A 23,003-nucleotide genomic window follows, 5' to 3' on the forward strand; every position below is an offset into this window, starting at 1 on the left:
CTAATGCCATAGATTTTATTATAAGGCTCCAGGTAGAAAATGAGGGGAAGGGAATTTATGACATTCTAGGAGCAAGAGTCAGAGGTAAGGCTGAGCCTTGTGATAACTGGAGCTAAGGAGTGGTTCTGTACTCATTGGCATTTATGGAGGGCCATGTTCAAGGAGTCTGTAAATCTGTACTTTAAGGCGATAACATTACTGTAACTCATGCTGCACTCTAAGGTTCCTACTGCTTTTCATTCTGCCACCCATATGATATAAAGCAGTTCTCAGACTTGCTGGATTCTTAAAAATTACTGGGCTAGACATGGAGGCGCACACCTGTAGTCCCAGCACTCTGGGAGGCTGAGGCAGGAGGATTGCCGAGAGTTCAAGGCCATCCTAGACTACATAGCAAAACCCTGTCTCAAAAAAAAAATTATTGAGGACCCCCAAAAGGGTTTTTTTAAGTATATATCTAGATATAGATTATATTTAATAATATTTACCATATTAGAAATTAGAATAACCATATTAAAATAACAAGTTATTTAAATATTAATTCACAAATTTATAGCTAAATCCATTATATGATAACAGAAATAACTTTTATGAAGAACAACTATTTTTCAAGAAAAAATTTAGTGTGACATTATTTTATATTCCTTATATCTCTTTAATGTCTGGCTTAATTGAAGATAACAAGGTTCTTAAATCTATTTCTATATTCCATCTATTATGATATATTCTTTTGGTTAAAATATATAAGGACAATTCTACCTCATACAGATATGGAAGAAAATGGAAACATTTTAGTAATTCCAGATGTCTGTGAATGTTCTTTATTCTGCTGTACCAAAACTTGACAAATCCTAAATTACTCTGGGCTCATTACAGCATGGACTCTGAAGCCACATCAGTGAATATTGCTTACCGTTACATTAAAATTCATTAGTCTGTTTTGCACATTGAATGGGTTTTTTAACCCATGTGAAATGTGCCGTCATTCACTGTTCATTTGGAAAATATTGAATCACTGAGTTATGCAGATGTTCCCTGTATTGACACATTTCATTAAATGATGTCAGGAAATCACATTGATTAATACCACCAGTCATCAAAAAGGTCTGGGAAGCTGTCATTTCACAGTGGTAGATAGAAGTTTTCCAAGATTTTTCTTTTCTTATGTAAGTTTGAATTTTATCATTGGCAGTAAGTCCTGCCACCTATTCTCCTTTCAATGAAGGGTTTACTTCATTCATTTTTGAGAAAATAATTGCTAAATCCTAGGTCTAAATAATTACCTGTCTGTTCTTTGAAGTAGAAATGTTGTTCCATGAAAACAGCTCAGCACACAATTTGTTCACACAAGTCCTTTTCCTTGAGACAGTCATTGTACTTTCTATGCTGCAGAAATGTTTGTTTTTGTTTTTGTTTTTGTTTTTTTGAGACAGGGTTCTCACTGTATAGTTCATGCTGGCCTTGAACTCACTATGTAACACAGGCTAACCTTGAATTTGTGGAGATCTTCCTGCCTCGGCCTCCCAAGTGCTAGGATTACAGGGATGCCCAGCTGCAGCAGAAATGTTTTTGGCACACTTCTGTTTAGTCACACAAAATCATTAAAGATGTGTACTCAAGGATTAAGGTTTAATAAAATTTCCAGTATCTTATCAAGGACATTCTTAAGTGAAACTGGCTTTTTTTTTTTAATTTTTTTTTTTTGCTGTGAGTACGTGGTACTAAAGAATACTATGACTAATAGTGTAATTTGATCCCACTGCCTTGATTCATACTGAAGTACCAGTGGGGCTTGTTTGTTTGTTTGTTTGAGGCAGAGTCCTGTAGGTAACCCAGACTGGCCTCGAGGTCACAGTGATCCCCCTGCCTCCCAGCATGCTGGGATTACAGCCTGCGCCACCACACTCAGTCCAGCACCAGCAATTTATTCACTGTCGTAAAGGTCAGCACAGTGAAAAGTGCACACTGCCTTAGGGTTATCGTGAAAGTTACTTTCATCCCACAGACGCTGGGAAGGGCCCAGTGCCTGCTCCCGGGATGTACCGGTCACTGCCGAGAACCATGATTTTAGTGCATCAAGCAGCTGGGTTGTCGCCTGGCTGTACCGCTGAGAAGCGGGACTTGGACAAGCCACTTCACCTTCCTGTGCCTCTGTTTTCTTTTCCGTAAAATAAGAGTGATCATGATTACTTAATAGTGTTATTATAGAAATTAAACAGGTAAATATGTGTAGCCTCTTAAACCAGTGCCTGCTACATAGTACTCAAAGAATGTTAGCTTGAGACTCCCAGCAACTCTGCTTAATACTTCATGGCACCTATGTACACTAACGGAAAAAATATTCTTTTTAACTCCTTTCCTTTTTTGAGTGAATGCCTTAAAAATAGGAAATATGATTGGCCTCATTTATATTTTAAAGACAACAAAAACTTGAGTTGCTACCCATGGTATGATTATTTTTGTTCTTAAATCAGGTTCAGTCAGTTTCGGGGTAGCTGGTAAAGATTAAAAGCATTGGCTCCGGCCTGCCCGAGCTGTAGATGAGGCCACGCTTTCGGAGGAGGGAGCGAAGCTCACCACCCTCATGCATCCGGGGCACACACTGCAGGGAGCGGCGATGCTGACCCTGCTGCTGAGTACCGGGCCTTTGACCTAGATGGTCATGGTGAATAGTTCAGGAAATTCAGAAAGTGAGCTCGTCCTGTTGAGTCAGGGATGACAGCATCAGCAACTTGTATACAAGTATTCCGTTAGCAGACCAAACTTCCTGGAAAGTGGAGGATTTTTCACTTACTTAGTTAATGTAAGGTTCATTGTCATTTTGATACTCATTTAAAGGAAATCCTGGGGATTAGAATTCTTTCATTCCTAGTAAGCTCAGTACTTTTACATTTGGATTGTTGGAAATGATAAAAATAACGTCTTTTCCTTGTAGAATTTGGGGAGCACTAGCAAATCTGGAACATCAAACAAAAAACCTGGTATGTACAATAATGAACTTGAAAAATTATTCAGGTGTTTTCTCTGTCATAGTCTTGAATTCATAGTTGTGTTTTTCTTTTCAGAAATTGCTCAAGTAACTTCAGCATATGTTGCTTCTGGTGCTGAGCAACTTAGCCTTGCACCAGGACAGTTAATATTAATTCTAAAGAAGAATACAAGTGGGTGGTGGCAAGGAGAATTACAGGTAATATTCTTTAACATCTATCAATTTTATTATAAGAATAATGTATGCTCATAAAAAAGAAAATCAGTTAAAAATTTCTATCATCCATATGTGTAATTATTCCACTTAGAGTTAATCAGTAGTAACGTTTCATTGGATTGGATTTCCCTCTAATCTTTTGCTCATTTATTTTTAGCACAGTTTAGTTGATTAGTAGCATTTTAAAGAACAATTTTCCCTGGAGACATGATCGCTTTCGCATAGTAGACTCCTTACTAAACTGCAGGTCGTCTTAGAAGGAGCACAGTGCCATCTCTGCCGGGATGCCCACAGGAGAAAGACCTGATCCAGTCTGTGTGCTGAGAAAATTCATGAACTTAATTTGTTCTACAATTTTGGAAAAGATGGCCACGTTTGTGTTTGTGTGGGAAAGATGGCCACGGTCACATTTGTCACCTGATGCAGAGTTTGCAAACAAAAACAAAATTTTGCCAAATGCTTCTGTTTGCAAACCAAATTGTGCAAACAAGCATTCGTGAACCAAGGTGCCACTGTACTACCCATTAAACTGTTGCCAAGGAAATGTAGTGCAGACACGGAAGAGTCTTTTTTTCCTAAAATGTAGACAGACGGCTATTATATATGTTTTGATAAAGGAAGAGCATTCTTTTCTCACTTCTAAACTTTTCTTAGTGGTTACAACTTAGCATTTTAGGGTTAAAAGATGATCATGTAATAGCTGTATTTTTATATAAAATTAATAATTATTATAATACAGAGGATAAACATAGCTTCATTCTTGAGAGTCAGACCCTCAGGATCCTTCTTGGGAAGGATTAAAATTCGGTATCTTCTAGAATAACCCCCTGGATTTCCACCTTCTCTTTTCTTCTGAAGGTGGACCCACCTAAGTGGAAAACATAGCTCTTCACAAATTTTGTCTTTTTAATTATTTACAAACTTTCATAAGACATTTGCCGTGAGCTGCACCACTTTAAGTGTTGACTTGAACTTACTAGAACTCTAGAAAAATCTCTTAGATTATAAATATTATTTATGTGAAACATTCAGAGAACTCAGGCTGAACAACCTCTGAGTAGACTTCTGCAGATAGCATTTTCAGCAGCACTTAGATAGATTGTACTGAGCCTCCCAGTTGGTTAATGTTGAGCAAGGCCTCCAGGTAGACTAGGACACTTCCCAGTCAGCAAGCTCCAAGGGTTAGAGATTACCTCCCCGTAGCCAAGGCAAAAGCCAGAGCTGTATTTGAACAGATACAGGATAAGGATTTGGATAAATCTTTTATTATACAGTCAAGAGTTTGGTTTTTTTTAAAGTTATATCTCAATGGTCATTTAATCTCACCTTTCAGTTGTATATCCCTTTTGCTAATTTTATAGGCCAGAGGAAGGAAACGACAGAAAGGATGGTTTCCTGCCAGCCACGTTAAACTTTTGGGTCCAAGTAGTGAAAGAACCACACCTGCCTTTCATGCTGGTATGAAAGTGGGTTAACTTGTGTTTCATTAGAGAACGTTGTTAAAATTCATCAGCTTTTTAAATTATCTTTGAAAGATAGGAGATCTGTCCTTTTTACTGCTGCTTTAAAAGTAACATGCCGCTGAGAACGTCCCTCTGAAAACGTCTATGTAAGAACAACCATGTGCTCATTGATACTTGAACTTCTTTACTCCTTGAAATGTTTCAACATGGAAAGGAAAGCGGTTCAGTTGAGTTGGGTGGGGAGTGTCATGCTATGTAATTCAGGCTGGCCTTGAACTCACTATGCAACCCAGACTGGCCTTTAACTCACTTCCATCCTCCTGCCTCAGCCTCCCGAGTGCTAGGATTATAGGCATGCACCACCACGCCCAGCAGTTCAGTTGGATCTTTAACTGGAATTGGTTAATGCTTGGTTTTGTAAGACAAGGAATGAGGGAATAAGGGTGGGATAGTTTTGATCCCTAAAAGAATAATTAATTTGTTATTCTTTTCTTTTTGATAGTGTGTCAGGTGATCGCCATGTATGACTATGTAGCAAATAATGAAGATGAGCTCAATTTCTCCAAAGGACAACTTATTAATGTTATAAACAAAGATGACCCTGACTGGTGGCAAGGAGAAATCAATGGGGTGACAGGTCTTTTTCCTTCAAACTATGTGAAGATGACAACAGACTCAGATCCAAGTCAGCAGTGTGAGTAATATCAAAGTATTTACTTCTTATCTGATATGAAAACTTTAATATGCAGTGAGTGTAACATTTATTACTGCTCTGGATTAGATCTTAAACTCAGCACAAACAGCAAATGTAGATTAATGTTTACAGTAGGAAAAAACAAAAGGAAATGGTTTACAACATCAGAATTATGCTGGTTTGTTTTAAATATTTTTTGCTAGCTTCCAATCTTACTATGAAATTATATCTGAAATATGTATAATTTCTCTCTCGGGTCTTTTGGTATAATAGCCGTCTATACTGCAACTGCCCTTCACCACCAGCTTCTTTTTCCACCACCAGTGTTCTTTTCAGCTTAATAAAAAATAGCTAGTACTATAATTACCCTATTTGCCTATTCAGAATTATTCTTTAGTATTCAGGTGCCATTAATTTTGCAACCTTTTCATTATTTCCCTCATGCTTATTCATCGTCATCTAGGTTGGAAGGAAAATAACCTGTTTAAACATGTGAAACCTCAGTAATTCGTAGATAGCCACCTCATGCCACAAAAAGACGTATAAACCAAGGTCTCACTATTTTCAAAGCAGTGGGCCAAATCTGAAAGTGTTATCTCTTGGCAATCTCCTGTCCTTTTCTGTAGCTGACAATGAACACAATGTTAATAATATATTAGAGAAGAAATAGTACTTGTAAGTAATTTTTACCTTTACAAAATATCACTTTATTCATCTCTTATTTTTGTTTTTATGAAATAGGTCATGATTTATATTTTTATCACTTAGTGGAATTTTGAAAAGATTGAGCCTTTCATTTTAATTTAGTTCTGAGAACATATAAATGTAACTCAGTCAAAACTGAGATAACATTTATGATTCAGTGCTAGGTTTATAAAGTTATTTTATACCACATCTGTAATTTTATGCATTATTTTCATTTTAGAGCTTGAAAGATAGTTGTGAGAGAGGACGTCCCTTTAGTACTAAATTTTCCAGTGTGGAGGTAGTTTTTATAGTTTGAACATTCCCAAAAATGGTTCAGGGTTTCAGAAGAAATGGTAAAGAAATGATAACAGCTTGGATTGCCTAATGAATGACCATTTCTCAGCTCTACAGTGATTGGTTAGAAATCAGTTTAGAACTATCTGCAGCACCTTTCTGGAAGCTGACAGGGAAGATGTGTTTCAGACCTCCTATATCTGGAAGACCTTTGGCTTGTGATCCCAGGTGACTTTCCATGGTATCACTGCATTTTGGCTTCTGTAGAATCTATACTCGACAGTGATAGTTTTTAAAATATTTTGTTGTTATTGTCCTAGTGACAACCTCCTAGGAAAGTAACCTTCCCAGGAAGTTGAGTAACAACTTCTCATTCTTAAACAACATAGTAGGGAGCCGGGGATTTAGCTCAGTGGTTTTGCCGCCTGCTGCGCAACCGCAAGGACCCAAGTTCAATCCCCGGTACCAAAAAAAAAAAAAAAAAATAGTAGGTTGTCAGTAAATGTTTGATATAGAAAATAGATGGACATGAATTAGTTAGCAGAGGACACATTCGTCATACAAATTACTTTTGGCCAGAGAATGCCTTGTTTGCAGTTGTAATGTGGGTAGAGCTGACACACTCACTGCCTATCGACAAGAGCCCCGTCTAAGCAGTACTGTATCTAACAGAACTTTCTGTGGTGAGGAACAGTCTACACCGTCCACCACAGTGGCTACTAACCACATGTATTCTTGGAACATTTAGAATGTGGCAGATATAACTCAAACCCAATTTTAATTTAATGAATTTAAAGCAAAATAGTTACTTGTGGCTGGTAGCTACTATAATGGACATCACAACTCCAGAAGAGAGCCAGTTTAAAGCCCTGCCTGAAGTAAATCAGGGAAATAGCAATACTGAAACAGAAATAAGAAGAAAAAGAAAAGTTACCCTTCAGTCACAGCTGACCTACACAGTAATTTTAAAGGAAAATTCCCATGTCCTTTGGATTTTAATTTTTATCATGTTTTTGGATGTTATGTTAACATTCGTTGTACTGTTCAGTTAGCTTTGTAAATATGTTCTGTCCGTGACCACTATGTATGTACAAGCACTGGAAACATGAGCATGAGAAGACGGTTCTTGCTCTGAAGTAGTTTCAGAGTTTAGGAGGAAACAGATACTCAGATAAATGTAACTATTGCTTTACTAAATACTTATACAAATATGTAGTGGGAAAGACCCTCTAAGCTGTGTGGGGAAGAAGGCGTGTTGTAGTGCTAGGTATGTGAGCTGAGATGGGAAGCACAAGCCATGGGAGTTTGCCAGGAAGATGGGTGTTGGGGATGGGAGGAGGGTCCAGCTGCCTTCTTGATTATTTCATATATTGAGAGCTGGGAAAATAGAATGTTCAAGGGATTAGTTCAAAATAGGAATAATCTCAAAGTTCTCTTTGTTATAAAACTGTTACCAGTAACTTACCAATGTACCTTGTTTTTTGGCTGATGTATTTTTTTAGTTTGATCATCTCTGAAAACTGAATATGCCTAAGTAAGTGACCAAAGGTTTCTCATCCATCCCGGACTAAAAGAGTTCTCAATTCTGTAATTCTCAGGACAATTCCTAAATAGGCTCCTCTGAGAAAGTTTCCTATTCCTGAAAAACAACCCTTTACATAACCATCTACACACCTAGCAGACCAAAGAGTACCAATTTTGCTTATTTGAAATAATTATTGATCAGAAATTTAATAGTCATAATCGCTTTTTCAGATGTGGAGAATAGAGCTAATTGTATTGGTAGGTATTAAAATCATGTTAAGTTTATACACGCCTGTAATTTTAATAGGAAATAGTTCAGGAAGTGCTTAGTCCTTAAAGTTAGGAACTGCTATGAGATCTTCACTGCACCTACCTGGATTTTTACAGGTGATTGTCTGTGTGTGTAGTCTTTGTAGGCGCCGCAGAGAGCTGCCTGACTTACAGATTGCCATTTGTGCTTCCCTGGGCCTTACGAGTATTCTTCCATTTTATTATGTAACTACAGCATTCTTAAAGGTTGAGTTTTAATAGTTCGAATTTGTTTAGTTGATGTTGCATGTTATTATAAGTCAAATTTTCCTCACCCACCTAATTTATGTTATGTTCATTTTATTCCTCATTTTTCTTTTTTTAGGACCCAATGTTGCCTTCCAGTTGAGAAAGCACCCCAGAGACCCACTATCCAAGTTTGACTCTAGCCGGGAGGCAGGGCAGGCAGCCCTGGTCAAATGTCTCCTACGCAGTTCATTTACTTCGGTTGAATGTTAGAGCCACTTGTGATTATTTCTTTGTGTTTCTAACTTACAGTTAAATTCGTTTGTAACGAGCTCAAGGATAGCGGGTCTTTGTGTGGCTTTCCCTTCTGTTCACTCTGGCACCCTTAGCATTTTTCTTCTCGTTAGTTTGGCAATCGCAGGTCATTGCGTGCGTATCGAGTGTGCCCTGCACATGGGAGTTCACACACACAAAGACCCACTATTTGCACAGACCACCCTCTGGTCGGGAGTGAGCCGCCGTGCTCTCCCAGTGTTATTGCAGCGTGTATGTTCCTCACAGAGCTGAGATGAAGCTTGCCTTGTGTTCTGCTATTATGTTTGATCTAATCCTAATCACAGTGAGCTCTTAATTGGCCCAATCTATGACTTGCCTTTGAGTGCGCGCTGTTTTCTCTGTTACTTTCTAACATGCCACTATGAGTACCAAGATTTAAATTTGTTTAAATGCCAAGAACTGGAAATAATCTTTTCTCGAGGAAGGGGAAAGGCAGATGTTTGCAGAATGGGATATTTGAAGCCTGTTTAAATTGCCCACGTCTGAGTGCTATACTTTGGAAGTTCCTTTAGTATCTTTATGTGCTCTGGGCTAGTGAGGATTCAGCGTCATGTGCAGATAGTGTGACTTCCTTATCGATGAACTAAAGGTATCATTCTTCAGAAATGAAAGGTGTGCATCGACTGCCAGGCATGCACCCTCCCAGCTGAGACAGACCACTTTTATCTTTATACTGAATTCACATTCTTGTTATATATGTTATCATCATGTCCCAGTGCACAAAGGGACACTGGTTGGCATTCTCCGTGTCTTCAGCAGGGATCATGAGGAATCCGTGTGGGGTTTAAATGCCCCTGAAGCCGGTAACAGGCTCTAGCTGAGCAGGTCTCGAGAGTGCAGGCAGGACACCTCAGCTGCCATTCCCGTGTCCCTGGAGGTCTGAGGCCAGGACATGGATTTTACCACCCCGGCTCCACTAGCTAATCTGTTCTTCAGCCACACTGGCTACTTGTGCATAGGATTTTCTTTTTCTTGAATGGAGAATACTTTAGAAATAACAGACATTGTTATAAACTGTATGATAGTACTTAGCTGAGACAAAAGGGAGTTTTAATAGACAGTATTAAACTATATTTGAAAATCTGACAGTTTATGCAATTTAATATGTTTACAGACTACATTGCAATCTACTGTTTGTGATTAAGTATTAGGAAAAGTGTACATACAATCAGTCTTATTTCCTCACATAGTTCTTTTAAAAAGAAAAATATGTTTTTATATCTCAGTTTAAGTTGGAGACATATTTTGTGCAATATTTGTTAATGTGCCTCTACATTATGAATGGACTGGTTTAGTCATACATTGCCTAAATCATAACTTCACAACACTTGAGAAAAATGAGCAATTTAGTTAAAACTACACAAAATTCAGATGTCTGTGTTCCAAAATCCTTTACATCATTGGTTGTAGGGAGATATGCATGTGTGCTCCCTGGAGTGGGGGTTTCTGGTTATTAAGGCACCTCCTGTTATAGCACTTGGCATTGCTGTTGTATTTTTATAAATAGGACGTTAGTAGGAAAGCAATAACACCCTTCTACAAATGGGTAGCAGATTCACCTGCAGTCGCTGACAGAGGCTTTGCAAAGATGAATCCTTGTGAATTCAAGTGACTTTTCCAAATTCTGTGACTAACCGGTCTTACCTTTTATCTCCTGAGCTTTCTGCATTTGCACTCTTTAATTGAGTTCAATTTAAGGACAGTTACTTTAAAAACTGAGGTTAGAAATCAGACTGCTATTAATTAACCACATTATTTGGTATAACATTTTTTCCTTATAAGTTTGAATTTAGGCTTACCTAATACACCGATAAATCATTTTAAAGATATTTTTGTAACTCGAGTCACTTCACTTTAACACTGATAAATATGGATTATTAGGAACGACATTCAGGTTGAGCCTAGCACCTATAATCAATCTGAAAATCATGTGTTCATCAGGCACCTGTGGATTAAATCACAGGCCAGGCCAGTTTTAAGCCGAATGTCAGTCTGGAAAATAAACGTAATTGTTATCTGAAATGCAACTCTTTGTATAGGTATTTTGTCATCTATTTAAGAGAAAGCTAAAAACAAAAAATGTATGACATGTACTGTTAACTTGAGTCCTTCAGAAGTGCATGAAATCCTTTGCAATACCTTATTCAGCCATGTGTTTGTTCTCTTTCTCATTCAGTATAAGGTAGCTTCCAATTTGCTTAGAAGAAAAGAGTTTACCTGGGAATACATCTAAATAAATTTGAACACTGTAGGAAGAATTTTTAAAAGGATTTCAATATGTGATGATCCCTTTTAACACCTATGATTAGACTTGACGGGTTTTCCAGTAATGAAAAAAAAAGCTCAAAAACCAAAGCGGATTTTTAAAGAAAATTTAAATCAACCCTATCCACTATATAGTTTCTCTAAAAACCTTACCTTAAAAAGTAATTTTGAACTAAAACTACATAAAAATTCAATTGCTACTTTAATGTCATAAAATACAATATGAAAACTAGTACTATAAAACAAAGAAACTGGCTTTGGGGGTAGAGAAAGAAATGCCAGTTCCAGTCCAAAGTTTTATTTGCCAAGTTTCTTAGAATGAATTTTACCAAGTTATAAGTTCTTGTAAATAAAATCTATAATGAAAATATTGGAAGACTTTGCCTAAAAGTGGCACTGTTGGATGCTGCTGTGATGCTACTGTAATGTAATAAATTATTAAATTGTTGCAAAGTGCTGTTTTTGCCTTAAATTTTTATTTGTGTGTCTTGAAAACTATATTAAAAGTATTGAGATTGTGCAGATGCTGGGCACGCTTGGCATGAGATAATCTGTTTTTATTTTTACAACATTGTAATATAACTATGCAAGTGTGTTTATTAAAAGAACACAAACTACATTACTTGTACTGTGTGTTTCTTCTGAAGCATCCTTTAAAACTGTTTGTTATAAGTGGTTGTGATTAAATGTCTGGAATTTCTTTTTTCTTAATCCTGTCTATGGGTATAGGACAGCAAATTTTTTATATCACAAGGGAAAAAAATTTTTAAGTGGTCAAGATTGAGACAATTTGGGGCGGGGATTTAGCTCAGTGGTTCCGCTGCCTGCCTCACAAGCGCAAGGACCCGAGTTCGATCCCCGCTACCACAAAGAAAAAAAGAAAAAGATTGAGACAATTTGATCTGAGATAATCATGTATCTCAAAAGGAAAAGAAATTTTGATTTTCTGTTGCTTGTGAAACTAAAGGAAAATATAATAATGGACTATGATGTTTACACTTTTTCCTTCAAAATTTTTCTAAAATATTGGAAGGAACTTACAAATTAATGTGGAGTAAGGCTTTGTAGAACAAAATAGGAGCCTGTATAAACAAGCTGCAGTGAATGCTTGGAGGATCCTTCAAGCAGAGTGTTACACTGAATAATCAAGTTGGCTTTAAAGCCCCCCAGGTGAAAAGAAAAATTGGTTCAAAATCTAACCCATCCTCGCCTGGCATAAACAGCCTCTTTCCCAAGAGCTTTTCCTCCTCTGGAAAGTTATCTGGATTGCAGGCACCGAGGGACATGGGCTGGGGATACAGAAGTGACAGGGTGCCAGCCTTGGGGGGCCGCGTGACTCTGAGAGGGAATCATAAAGCAGCACACTAAGCACGGCGATAGATTCCTGCTGGGCACCAAGGGAATGCAAAGAGCAGCTCCTAACAGATGTGCAAGGCAAAGTCGCCCTGGTAGTGGAAGAAGCCACTACCAGATCCCTCTGCTAAGTGTCAGCCAGATTTGAGGCTGGGCTGTGAAGAAGCTAAGGAGAAGCAGCCGGGGGGAGGGGAAAGTGTGAGTGCAAGCAGTTCCCTAATCAAGTGGAAGCCCAAAGCCAGAAGTAGTGAACGTTGAGGTGTGAGAGACACACCAAGGCTTAAATCAGAAATGCTCAAGCTTCCCAGGGAAAGAAAATACTGGTCTCTGTCTTGCTTTAAATGGCCTGAAGCTCAGCCTCAGAGTGAGCATTCTTCAAAGCTCCCTCCATGAGTCTGAAAGGCAGCCATGGCAGAGGAAAAGAAATAGAACACTTCTGAGAGAAAATTGCCAGTAGCAATTTTGGGGGTTGACAGAATGTGAGAGGTGGTGGGTAGGATAGTGGTGCCACCAGCTCCTGGAAAGAACAGAGTTGGAGCCAGGTATGGTGGCACATGCCTGTAATACCAGGACTCTAGAAGGCCGAGACAGGAAGATCATAAATTCAAGCCAAGTATGGTGGCACACACCTGTAATCCCAGCACTCAGACGCTGAGGCAGGAGGATTGCTTCGAGTTCAAGACCAGCCTGAATACATGGCGAGTTCTTTTGTCAAAATAAAACCAAACAAATAAGCCTAACTTCAGTGACCTAGCAAGACTGTCTCAAAATTTAAAAAAGGAAATGGGGACCAGGGATTTAGCTCAGTGGTTACACCGCCTGCCTTGCAAGCAGAAGGTCCCGAGTTCAATCCCCAGTACCAAAAAAAATAAAAAAGGAAATGGGTGGGGGTGCCTCAGTGTAAAGACACCAGGATTGGAGGAAGTTGATAATTTTGGTTTTTTCCTACAAAGCACCTATGGGTCATCCAAATAGGATCGTCCCACAGGCAGTCAGGGTATAACCAAGGCAGATGTCAGACGCGTCTCCCCTGTGGAGTGGTGTGCCTACATGGTAGATGTCAGATAGCTGTATGTAGTTGAGGTTACTTGGAGAGAAGAGCGGACCGCTGAGATCAGCAGTTAAAGATTGAGTATTGGAAGGAACCCTGAAGAAAGGAAACAGGTTCTAGAAGAATGAAGACGTTGTGCTGATGTTGCCACTATTTAAAAAAAAAAAAAAAAAAAATTCTGCCTGTGTAGCCACTGCCAGTACCAGTAAAAGAGAAAAAGTGCTCCTCATTGAGGATTTATTATTGTATGGACTTATCTAAGGTCTTTGAAGGTATTAACTCATTTTCCTTCTTTCGCATATGGAAATTAAAACATGTTAAATAACTTGTGTGAGTTCATGCAGCTAGTGAATGGCAGTCGGTGCAGCAGTCTGGTTTCTGAGTCATGCTCTTAGCTGCATGTTAATGTGCTAATATCGCCACCATTTGTATAATACTAAAAGTTCTGGCAGTGCAGTGATTGCTCAGAGGTGAAAAAAAAAATCAGATCGCACAGTGTTTATGTAAAAAGTACAGGCAACACAATATAGTAAACAGACAAGAATACGTAACGGTATCCAGAAAGAGAAAGCTAAACATGATAATAGCTTTATTGAGATATAGTTCATATACCATGTAGTTCATCCATTTCAAATATAAAATTCAGTTGTTTTTATATCCACAATCGTGCAGCCATCACCACAGTCAAAATTATAGAACATGTTCATCACCTTACAAAGAAACCTGTACCCTGTAGCTGTTACTCTCCATCTCCCTGTTCCCTGCCCAGCCCTGGGAGGGTAGCTCTGGGAGACCACTGATCTACTTTCTGTGTTACAGAATCATAAAATATGTAGGGTTTTATGGTTGACTTGCTTCACTTAGCATAATATTTTCAAGTTTCATTCGTGTTCTGGTGTTGGTACATCATTCCTTTTTATGGCCAAGTTCATTGTACGGATATATATACTGTGCTTTGTTTAATTCTTAGTTGGTGGACATTTGAGTTGTATCCACTCTATAGCTATTAAGAATAATGCTGCCAGGAACCTTCCTGTTTAAGCTTTTATGTGAACATGTGTCTTCATTTCTTTGGGGTGCATACCTAGAAGTGGAAAAGGGAGGTATTTATATTTAGAACAGTGGGTGGTAACTATCTAAAACTTTTTCCCCCATACAGGCACTCTAAACCAGGGCCTTGTGCATGCTAAGCAAGTGTTCTACCAGTGAGCTACACCCCAGCCCTTTTTAAAGTTTTATTTTGCAACAGGATCTCACCAATTTGCCTTGGTTGTCCTTAAACTTTTGATCCTCCTGTCTCAACCTCTTGAGTAGCAGAGATTACAGGAACTATTGGGCTACTTTCCAGAATAGGTATACCATTTTATATTCCCACCAGCAATGTACAAGTTACCTGTTTCTTCACATCCTCACCAGCACTTGCTATTATTTGACTTCTTATAACCAGGCCTGGAGATACAAAGTAATATGTGGTTTTGATTTTCATTTTCCTGATGTTTAATGATACTATCATTCCATGTGCTTCTTGGCCATTTGTATATATCCTTTTTGAACAAAGGCTTGGGTTTTTTTTGTTGTTTTGGGTTTTTTTGTTGTTGTTGTTGTTGTTTGGTACCGGGGATCAAACTCAGGTCCTTGCACCTGCGGGGGCAGGCGGCAGAACCACTAAGCGAAACCCCCAGACCAAGGCTTGTTTTTTTAATTGAATTTGTCTTCATAATCACTCTTTTAAGGTTTTGTAAGAGCAGTTTTAGGTTCACAGTAAATCTGAGAGGAAGGTGTAGGGATACCCTGATATCTTCTACCCATGCACGCATAGCCTTTCCATTTTCCATATCCCCCACCAGAGTAGTACATTTGTGTAGAACCTGCACTGACTCCTCCTTACCACCCAAAGTCTGTAGTTTACCTGAGGGTTCACTCCTGGTTTATCTACTCTTTGAGTTTCGACCCGTGTGACGACATGTGTCCACCATTAGAGTCTTACAGAGGGTGACTGAAATGCCCTAAAAATTCTCTGCTCTCTCAGGTCATCCCTCCCTTCCCCTCATCCCCCTGGTAACCACAGACATTTTTGCTGTCTCCATGGTTTTTGCCTTTTTTAGAATTTTGCCTGGTTGGATCATACAGTATGTACCCTTTTCAAATTTGCTTTTTTTTTAAACTTAGTAATATACATTTAGTTTCCTCCATATTATTATTGTTTTATTGGTATGTGTTTGCAGTCCATAATGATTACATTCTTGTGTGGAGTTGGTACCTGTACATAACACATCTTCATTCTTTTGTATCCTGCATATGTTTTTCTGACTTGATATCATTTTGTTGCTGAATAATATTCTGTTGTTTGGATGTACCAGAATTTGTTCAGAATATTTATCCTAAGCCCTTTTCTCTCCAAAATTCAGTTTAGCAGAAGACAGGTCAGGCTCCACACCTGTCTTCAGTAAGTGTAACATAAGCATCGTTTTGTGCAGCCTGTCTTTTTGAGTGTTCAGACTTGAATTGAGATACCTAGACTTAGAGATTGGTAGCTATAAAGTCTGTGGCAATTCACCGCCAAGCTTCAGATTCTCTTCAGCACAGGTCAGAGTTGTGCAAGTTATCCCAAAGTGGATCACATGTTGGGACAGCGGTTTTTATTGCTAAGAATTGAAAGTTCTATGTTGGGTAAATATGGAGAGACTGCAGTTCGTGATTTCTCTTTAACAACGCACTGATTCCTTCAGCTGAGGTGGCAGTTATAAGTGTGGTGGGCCAGAAAGCTGTACAGATATGTCACCTGGACCTAACTGCTGAGGGATCCAAGGTCTGCAGTTTACCATTGGGACATCTCTGTTGTCTGAGGCTTGTGACTTTCATACATTTTAAAAATAAAAGTTTTGTGGCTTGTGACTTTTATAAATTTTTAAAAATAAAAGTAAAATACTTCTTTTTCCATTTGCCATATCAGCAGAGTTGCTTTTAGAAGTTCTGGAATACTACTGTTTTCTGATAGCCAAACGTTTTGCTTTCTGATGGTCTGTGGCATTAAAATGCAATATGAGGGCTGAGGATTTAGCCCAGTGGTTTCACTGCCTGCCTCGAAACTGCAAGGTCATGAGTTTGATCCCCCTTACAAAAAAAAAAAATGCACTATGAACTTCTTCCCTTTTTTGTCTTTGGTTAGGTAACATTACACCTGATGACAGAACTTGACAGGCATCAGAAAGACACCAGAGAGATGGGGTGGAGCTGGGGGCAGAGCATTTTTCTGCATGCCTGAGCCCCTGGGTTCAATCCCCAGCACCTCAGAGAACCTGGGTGGTGGCAGGAGCCTGTAGTCCTGGCCACCCAGGAGGCAGGAGGATCCCTTGAACCCAGGAGTTTGAGACCAGCCTGGGCAACATAGCAAGGCCTCACCTCAAAAAAAAAAAAAAAAAAGACAAGAATTTTAAAATTTGTTCAAGAATTATTTAAATTTCCAAAAAGACAAATATCTGTGACTTTACAGTGGAAACATGCTACCTGTTACATTGTTTGTAGTCAATAAATATTTGCCAAGTAAACAAAAGCCTATTTTACAAAATAAAATATCCAATAACTTTCTAGGGCCTGATAATATTGAATATAAAGGCAGCATTCAGAAAATGCACAGAATTTGGTCTTCTGGTTTTACTGTTAAAATCTTATCTGTTCACTGAACTTAAACACAGTGCAGCTGAAAACCACTGTGTGATACTCTGACTGGTTAATTTAGGGCAAAGAATATACCAAATGGGCATTGCTCTCCCCAGAATGGGCAAGGACTTTTGAGGGACTTACAACATGATCAAAACAAGCCCTCTCTTCATTAGTCAGCACAAATTGCCTTTTGTCCTTCATCTTTTGGAATCTCCCCAGATCTTGCCTTTCTCCTGCCCTGAGCTTCTCTTGTTTGCTTGTCCTTGCTTGCACTGTAATTTAGAGTAGTGGTTCCCAACCTTGACGGTGAGACAGAATTTTTATGGCTGTGATTCCTACTTTGTCTCCCAATTTCCACATCCTTCCAGCCCACTACTAATTATTCCTGAGGGTCTCTGATCTGAGAGTAGCTATGATCTCTCATTTTTCTCTTTGGCCACTCTTGCTGTCCACAGGAACCAACTGGGAAGTTTTCACCAGTTTCTCTGACCACCTATTACTAGTGTTTGTCTTCGTATCGCTCCCTGTGAATACTTGTTGGGGACCTACCAGGTGTTAGGCACAGGGGATACAGCAGATCACAAAACAGAAAAAGCCTGCCCTCTTGAAGCTAGCAGTGGAGTAGGGTAAAACAGAACTATCAAGATGAGTGTGCAAACTGTAGAACCATAGAAAAATGCAGGGAAGGGGAGGGAGTGTTGGGCAGGAGGTAGGTGCGGGGAGAGACTTGGATTTGAACAGGCTACTCAGGTAATGTGGGAGCTAGGACTGCAAGGGCTCGGAGGATGTCTGGAGAGCCAGCGGGCAGCGCCTGGAGGGTGTTCTAGAATGAAGGGCCTGCAGAGGGAGCGCGCTGTGGTGTTTGAGGGTTAGGGTTAGGGGTTCCAGGTCGCTGGGACAAGCCAGAGCAGAGCGGGCGAGAAGGGCTCGGGACCCAGAGGGTGGGGGTTCTTTAAGCTCCTGTGGGCTTTCTGCTCGGAATGAGAAAAACCCACTGCAGGGTTTAGTGAAAGGAGCGACACAGTCCGGGAGGTTTTAACAGAATTGCTTGGCTTGCTAGATAAAAGCGCAGGGAGGACACCAGAAGCGAGGAAGCTCACGAGGAAGCTAGTGCAGATATTGGAGCAAAGGTGACAGTGGCCTGGGTCACGCAACGGTGATCCTGGTGAGGAGAGGTCGGAGTACGGATGGGTTTGAAGATAGAGCCAGTGAGGAGAACGGAGTGAAGAGTGTCTTCAGCGGTCAGGCGGCATTGCCGTTAACCGATGTGGAAAATAACAGTGTGGAACGGGTTGGCTTTTGATGCGTCTCCTTGATCAGCCTATTAGACATCCAGATGGAGAACACTGAGCAGGCAGACACATGGAGAGGCCCAGAAATAGTGACTGGGAGCGTATCGGTGCACACACAAGTCCGAGACTACACCAGGCCAGCAGGCTGTGGCTACCGAGCAGGGCCCCAAGGCCTGGCGTGCAGGGCGCTCAACAGGAGTCTGGAGAGCAGAGGAGGAGGAAGCGCAAAGGGGCCAGAGGGTGGGAGGCGCTGACTCAGAAGCCAAGGGGGAGTAAAGAGTGTTAAAGAGGGGCTGGGGATGGGGTCTAGTGGGACAGCACTTGCCCAGGTGTGCAGACCCAGCTTCATCCCCAGCACCCCGCCCCACAGGGGAGGGGCTGGGTAACAGCTGTCCTGAGCATGCTACCTGGGCATACTGAGAGGCTTTGTTTCTTTTGAGAAGGTTCTCCCTGTGTCAGCCACGCAAGGCTTGAACTCACTGTGAACTCACTATGTAGCTCAGGCTGGCCTTGAACTCGTGGCAATCCTCCTGCCTCAGCCTCCTGAGTGTTGGGATTACAGGCTTGTGCCACCATACCCAGCCAGCTCCTCTTCTTTAAACTAAAACATTTGAAAATGATGTTAAATCTGTAATTCTCCTGCTGTATTCAGTAGATGTTTTCCCAAACAGTAGATTCTCTAGTGTTTATTGAAACTCATTCTGTGAGTTCTTATAATCTATATTCTGTTGTATACATGCCCATCGTACCAAGCTTAATGTTCAAATCTTTCACATTCTTACTAATTGTCATTGAGAATTAACGTTAAACTTCACGACTATGATTATAGTTGTGTCTTTTTTCCTTTTTGGGGGGTAGATGGGAATAATTATCTTTTATTTCATACTTTGAGGCTTTCTGTTTGTGGTAAATAAGACAGAACTATTGCATCTCCCAGGTGAATTATGGAAATCATCTTTTGCAGACCCTGGAAGCCCAAGCTGTCTACTGCTAATAAACTCCCCAGCTGCTACTTTAGAATTTGTTTATGCAGCTTTTTCCAGCCCTCTATCTACAACATTTCTATTTTTAGTGTTCTTAACCCAGTCTTTCTTTTCACTAGCAGATTTAAGTTGTTTTCATTGATGAGAATGATTTGATGCTTTTAACTGTATCTGTTGTATTTCCCCCACCCTGTTCTGGCAGCATAGGGACTTCTTTCTTTTTTTCTTTTGTTTTGTGGTGTGTGTGTGTGTGTGTTTTGTTTTTGTTTATGTGTGTGTTGTTTTTTGAGACAGGTTCTCACTATGTAGTTCAGGCCAGCCTTGAACTCACTATGTAGCCCAAGCTGGCCTCAAACTCGTGGTAATCCTCCTGCCTCAGCCTCCTGAGTGCTCAGATTACTTACAGGCATGTGCAGCCACACCTGACTTCATTGAGTTCCTTTATTTTCCTTTATTTGCCTCTACTGGTTTGGAAATTATGTGTTCTATGTCTGTTCTTTCACTAGTTACATTTCCGTTTTTAACATCATGTTTGCCTTAATGAAGTCTAAATTTAATCAGTGCCTCTGTTCTGATCAGGGACAAGCAGAGTGATTTATCTGTAATGAGTCTTCTCTTGGATGTTGTTATGTTTCTGTCCTAAATTCACCTTAAATTACCTACCAACTTAGCCATTACTATTAATGCTGTTATTTTATACAATGATTATTTTTATTTTTTGCATATGGACTAATATTTTTTGGTCACTGCTGTGGCTTGTATCTCATTATGTCCTTGCTCAGTTTCCTTCTTCCTGAAGTACTTGTGTGTCTGTCCTGTCCCCTCCCCTTTCCCTGCTGCTGAGGACTGAATCTAGGACCAGCACACGCTAGCAAGTGTGGTGCCTCTAAGCTGCACCCCAACCTCTGAAATTTATCTCTTAATAATTCCTTCCTTCATGTCTGAGACTCAGATTTTGCCTGAAATCATTTTTATTTTCACTCATCCACATAAGTATAGTTAGATTTCTAAAGTGACAGCTGTTTTTTCTCTGTACTCTATTGTTGTGTTGAGATCTGCAGCCAGTTTAATGGCTGCTATCTGTGCTTATTCTGATTTTTCTTCTCTGATTGTTTAATGATTTTTTTTCTCCGTAATATTATGCAGTCTAGATTCGGATTTATTTTTTATTTTTTCCTAATCAGGAACCATTGTTCCTCCTAAGCTGAAGGACTGCATCACTTGTCAGTTAATTCTACCAAAGTCCCATCCGCTATAATCTCAGCAATGCCTCTCTCTGTTCTTTTCGTTTCCCTCCCTAAACCCCTCTGAGACGTATGTTGGGGTACACCCTTCTGTGTCCCATAACCTCCATTTTGTATTTTCTGTCTCTTTCCAGGCTGCATTCTAAGTAATTTCTTTAGATCTGTTTTTCAGATTTACTAATTCTTTTCTCAGATGTGTTTAATCTGCTATTAATAATTTCCATGACAATATTTGCCATTTTTATTCTTTTTCAAATTTACCTATTTTTATAGGCTTTACTTATGTCTTAAATCCCTTCATATATGTCGTGAGCTATACAAACATATATATTTTACATCTCCATTTGGGTTTTGTTCTATTATCTTATGTTCTTGGGGTTCTCAGTGCTCATTTTTTAATTTGTGGTAGATCTGCTCCATATTTTTATAACCTTTTTACTCTGAGATCATCTTTACTGAGACCTGGTTTTCTATGGAAATCCTGTGGAACTGAGACGGTGAGAGTGACCCTCCAGACCAGCCGTGCATTTTCTTTGGCCAGCCATCCTGGGATGTCACCAGTGGGGCCAGTTCCTGTGTGGATGTGGTTCAGGAACTGTTGGACACCACGTGTGTGTGCTATGCAAGCCCAGCATTTCCAGGCTTCTCCCAGCAGAGACAAAAGCTTTCTTATCATCTCACTGTTGGGGTGGGAGGATTTTTTTTTCGTCCACCCCATCATCTTCAGTCTCCTGCTAGAACCTCCTATCATTGGTCAAACCCAGGCAGAAGCCAACTAGAATGGGAGCTTAGCGAAATCAGCCTGCAGGCTCAATCCCCTTGCAGCACAGAAAGGAGAAAGGTAGGCCATGGATCTGTGGACAGGGAGGCCCAGGATGAACACAGTAGTCAGCACTTAACAGTATAGTCGGAGCACGGTGCCCAGCCTGCTATGACCAACTGTTAGACACAGCCCCTGAGCACTAGCGGAAGAAGTAGGTGTGCCAACTATATGGATTAAGGACAGTAGGAGTCACATTATTGACATGTTAAAGTACAGATCTCGGAGCCAGGGATTTAGCTCAGTGGTTCCGGCGCCTGCCTCGCAAGTGCAAGGTCCCGAGTTTGATCCCTGGTACCAAAAAAAGAAGTACAGATCTCAGTTCCATCGTAGTGCACACTGTGTTTAAGTAATGAAGTGCATCTGTATTTGGGCCGCATTTCTAGTGTTCAGTAGTCACCTGTTGCCAGTGCTGCTCTGTTGGACAGTACAGGTTTGTTCTATCCCTAAACCCTAATTCTCCACCAAAACATTTTACTGTCCCTTCCCTCAAAAGAGAGGGTCTGTGGCAAGTAAACGTTAGCAACTCTGGGTTTATCAAACAATATTTCTTGAGAGCAGGGGATTTCAGAACCTAGTAGGCCAGTGGGTGTCGTAGGCCGACGAGGGCAATTCACAGTCTGCATGGTCAAGGTTTTCCTTACAGGACAAGAACATCATAGCCCACTTTGGTACTGGCTGATTTGCAGGGAGCAGAGAACTGGGTGCCGCATAGAGGGGACATTCAGGAGGAGTCCAAGGCTGAGGGAGGAGTCCCAGGCCTCCACAGCAGGGGCTTAGCCCAGGAGCAGCAATACGGGCAGTGGAGGGGCTGAGGGGCAGGTGAGCTCCTTGCATTTGACAACACTGAGGTGCCTGTCACCATCCTGAGCGCTGGGTCAGCCGAGCGGTGGGACAGAAGTCATAAGAGTCTCCAGACTTCGAGACATGATGAGGAGAGGTGGAGGGAGTTAGCTGGGAGGATGGACCCCTCTTGTGAGTTTGGCAGTGTGGCAAAAGAGAGGGGGTGTCAAGGAGGGAGCTGGGTTGAAGCAAGGGTGTTTGTGTGTTTATTTTAAATAAGAGGATGGGAAGAACATTTAACCCATGCTGGACTGAGCAGGAAGCAGTGAAAACTGAAGATAGCAGCAGGAAGGAAAGAGAAAGGCCATGGAGGAGCAGGCCAGTTAAGGATGGTGGCTTTAGAAGGCCAGGAAATAAGTATAGGAACAAGTGAGCAGAGAGCTGAAGGACATCCGGAGTGAGGGCGGAGGGCAGAAGTTCAGAGCCGTGGTAATGAATTGCCGAGTGTCAGCTGGGCACGGCACACGGGGGCTGTCCCCACCCATCTCGGTAAAGCATGCGTCACCTGAGTCCGAGCTTTAGAAATGGCAGAGAACCTGAGGCTTTCCCTGTTGTCCCAAGCCATTAATCCACACAGGCCAGGGTTTGCAAGTTTTAATGTAAATCACTGTCGCCCAAAATGTGAGACAAGCACCCCAGGCTACACAGGGCATGGTGCACAAGATGGTCCCCAGGCCAGTGCATTTTATTTTATTGATTATATTTATTTACATCTCTTTTAGAAGACTTTTAGAAGAAACAATAACAGCCACATTTAACTTCAAACATGAATAAAGTTAGAGAAAATACTA

General features: G+C 40.5%; 1 protein-coding gene across 7 annotated transcripts in view; it reads left to right on the forward strand.

The window, feature by feature from the left end:
- Window positions 1–23,003, forward strand: part of Itsn2 (intersectin 2) — a 148,195-nt gene that overhangs the window by 107,158 nt on the left and 18,034 nt on the right. For all 7 annotated transcript variants that reach the window (XM_087216602.1, XM_087216603.1, XM_013070102.3 and 4 more), the window contains 4 exons: window positions 2,936–2,981; window positions 3,066–3,187; window positions 4,567–4,663; window positions 5,171–5,362. In XM_087216602.1, coding sequence (XP_087072728.1) covers window positions 2,936–2,981; window positions 3,066–3,187; window positions 4,567–4,663; window positions 5,171–5,362 — 457 coding nt within the window. The remainder of the gene's footprint in view (window positions 1–2,935; window positions 2,982–3,065; window positions 3,188–4,566; window positions 4,664–5,170; window positions 5,363–23,003) is intronic.

The sequence above is a fragment of the Heterocephalus glaber genome, unplaced genomic scaffold, assembly GCF_053883595.1.
Source record: "Heterocephalus glaber isolate CG9 unplaced genomic scaffold, H.glaber_assembly_v1.0 deba00001457, whole genome shotgun sequence".
Classification (NCBI taxonomy): domain Eukaryota; kingdom Metazoa; phylum Chordata; class Mammalia; order Rodentia; family Bathyergidae; genus Heterocephalus; species Heterocephalus glaber.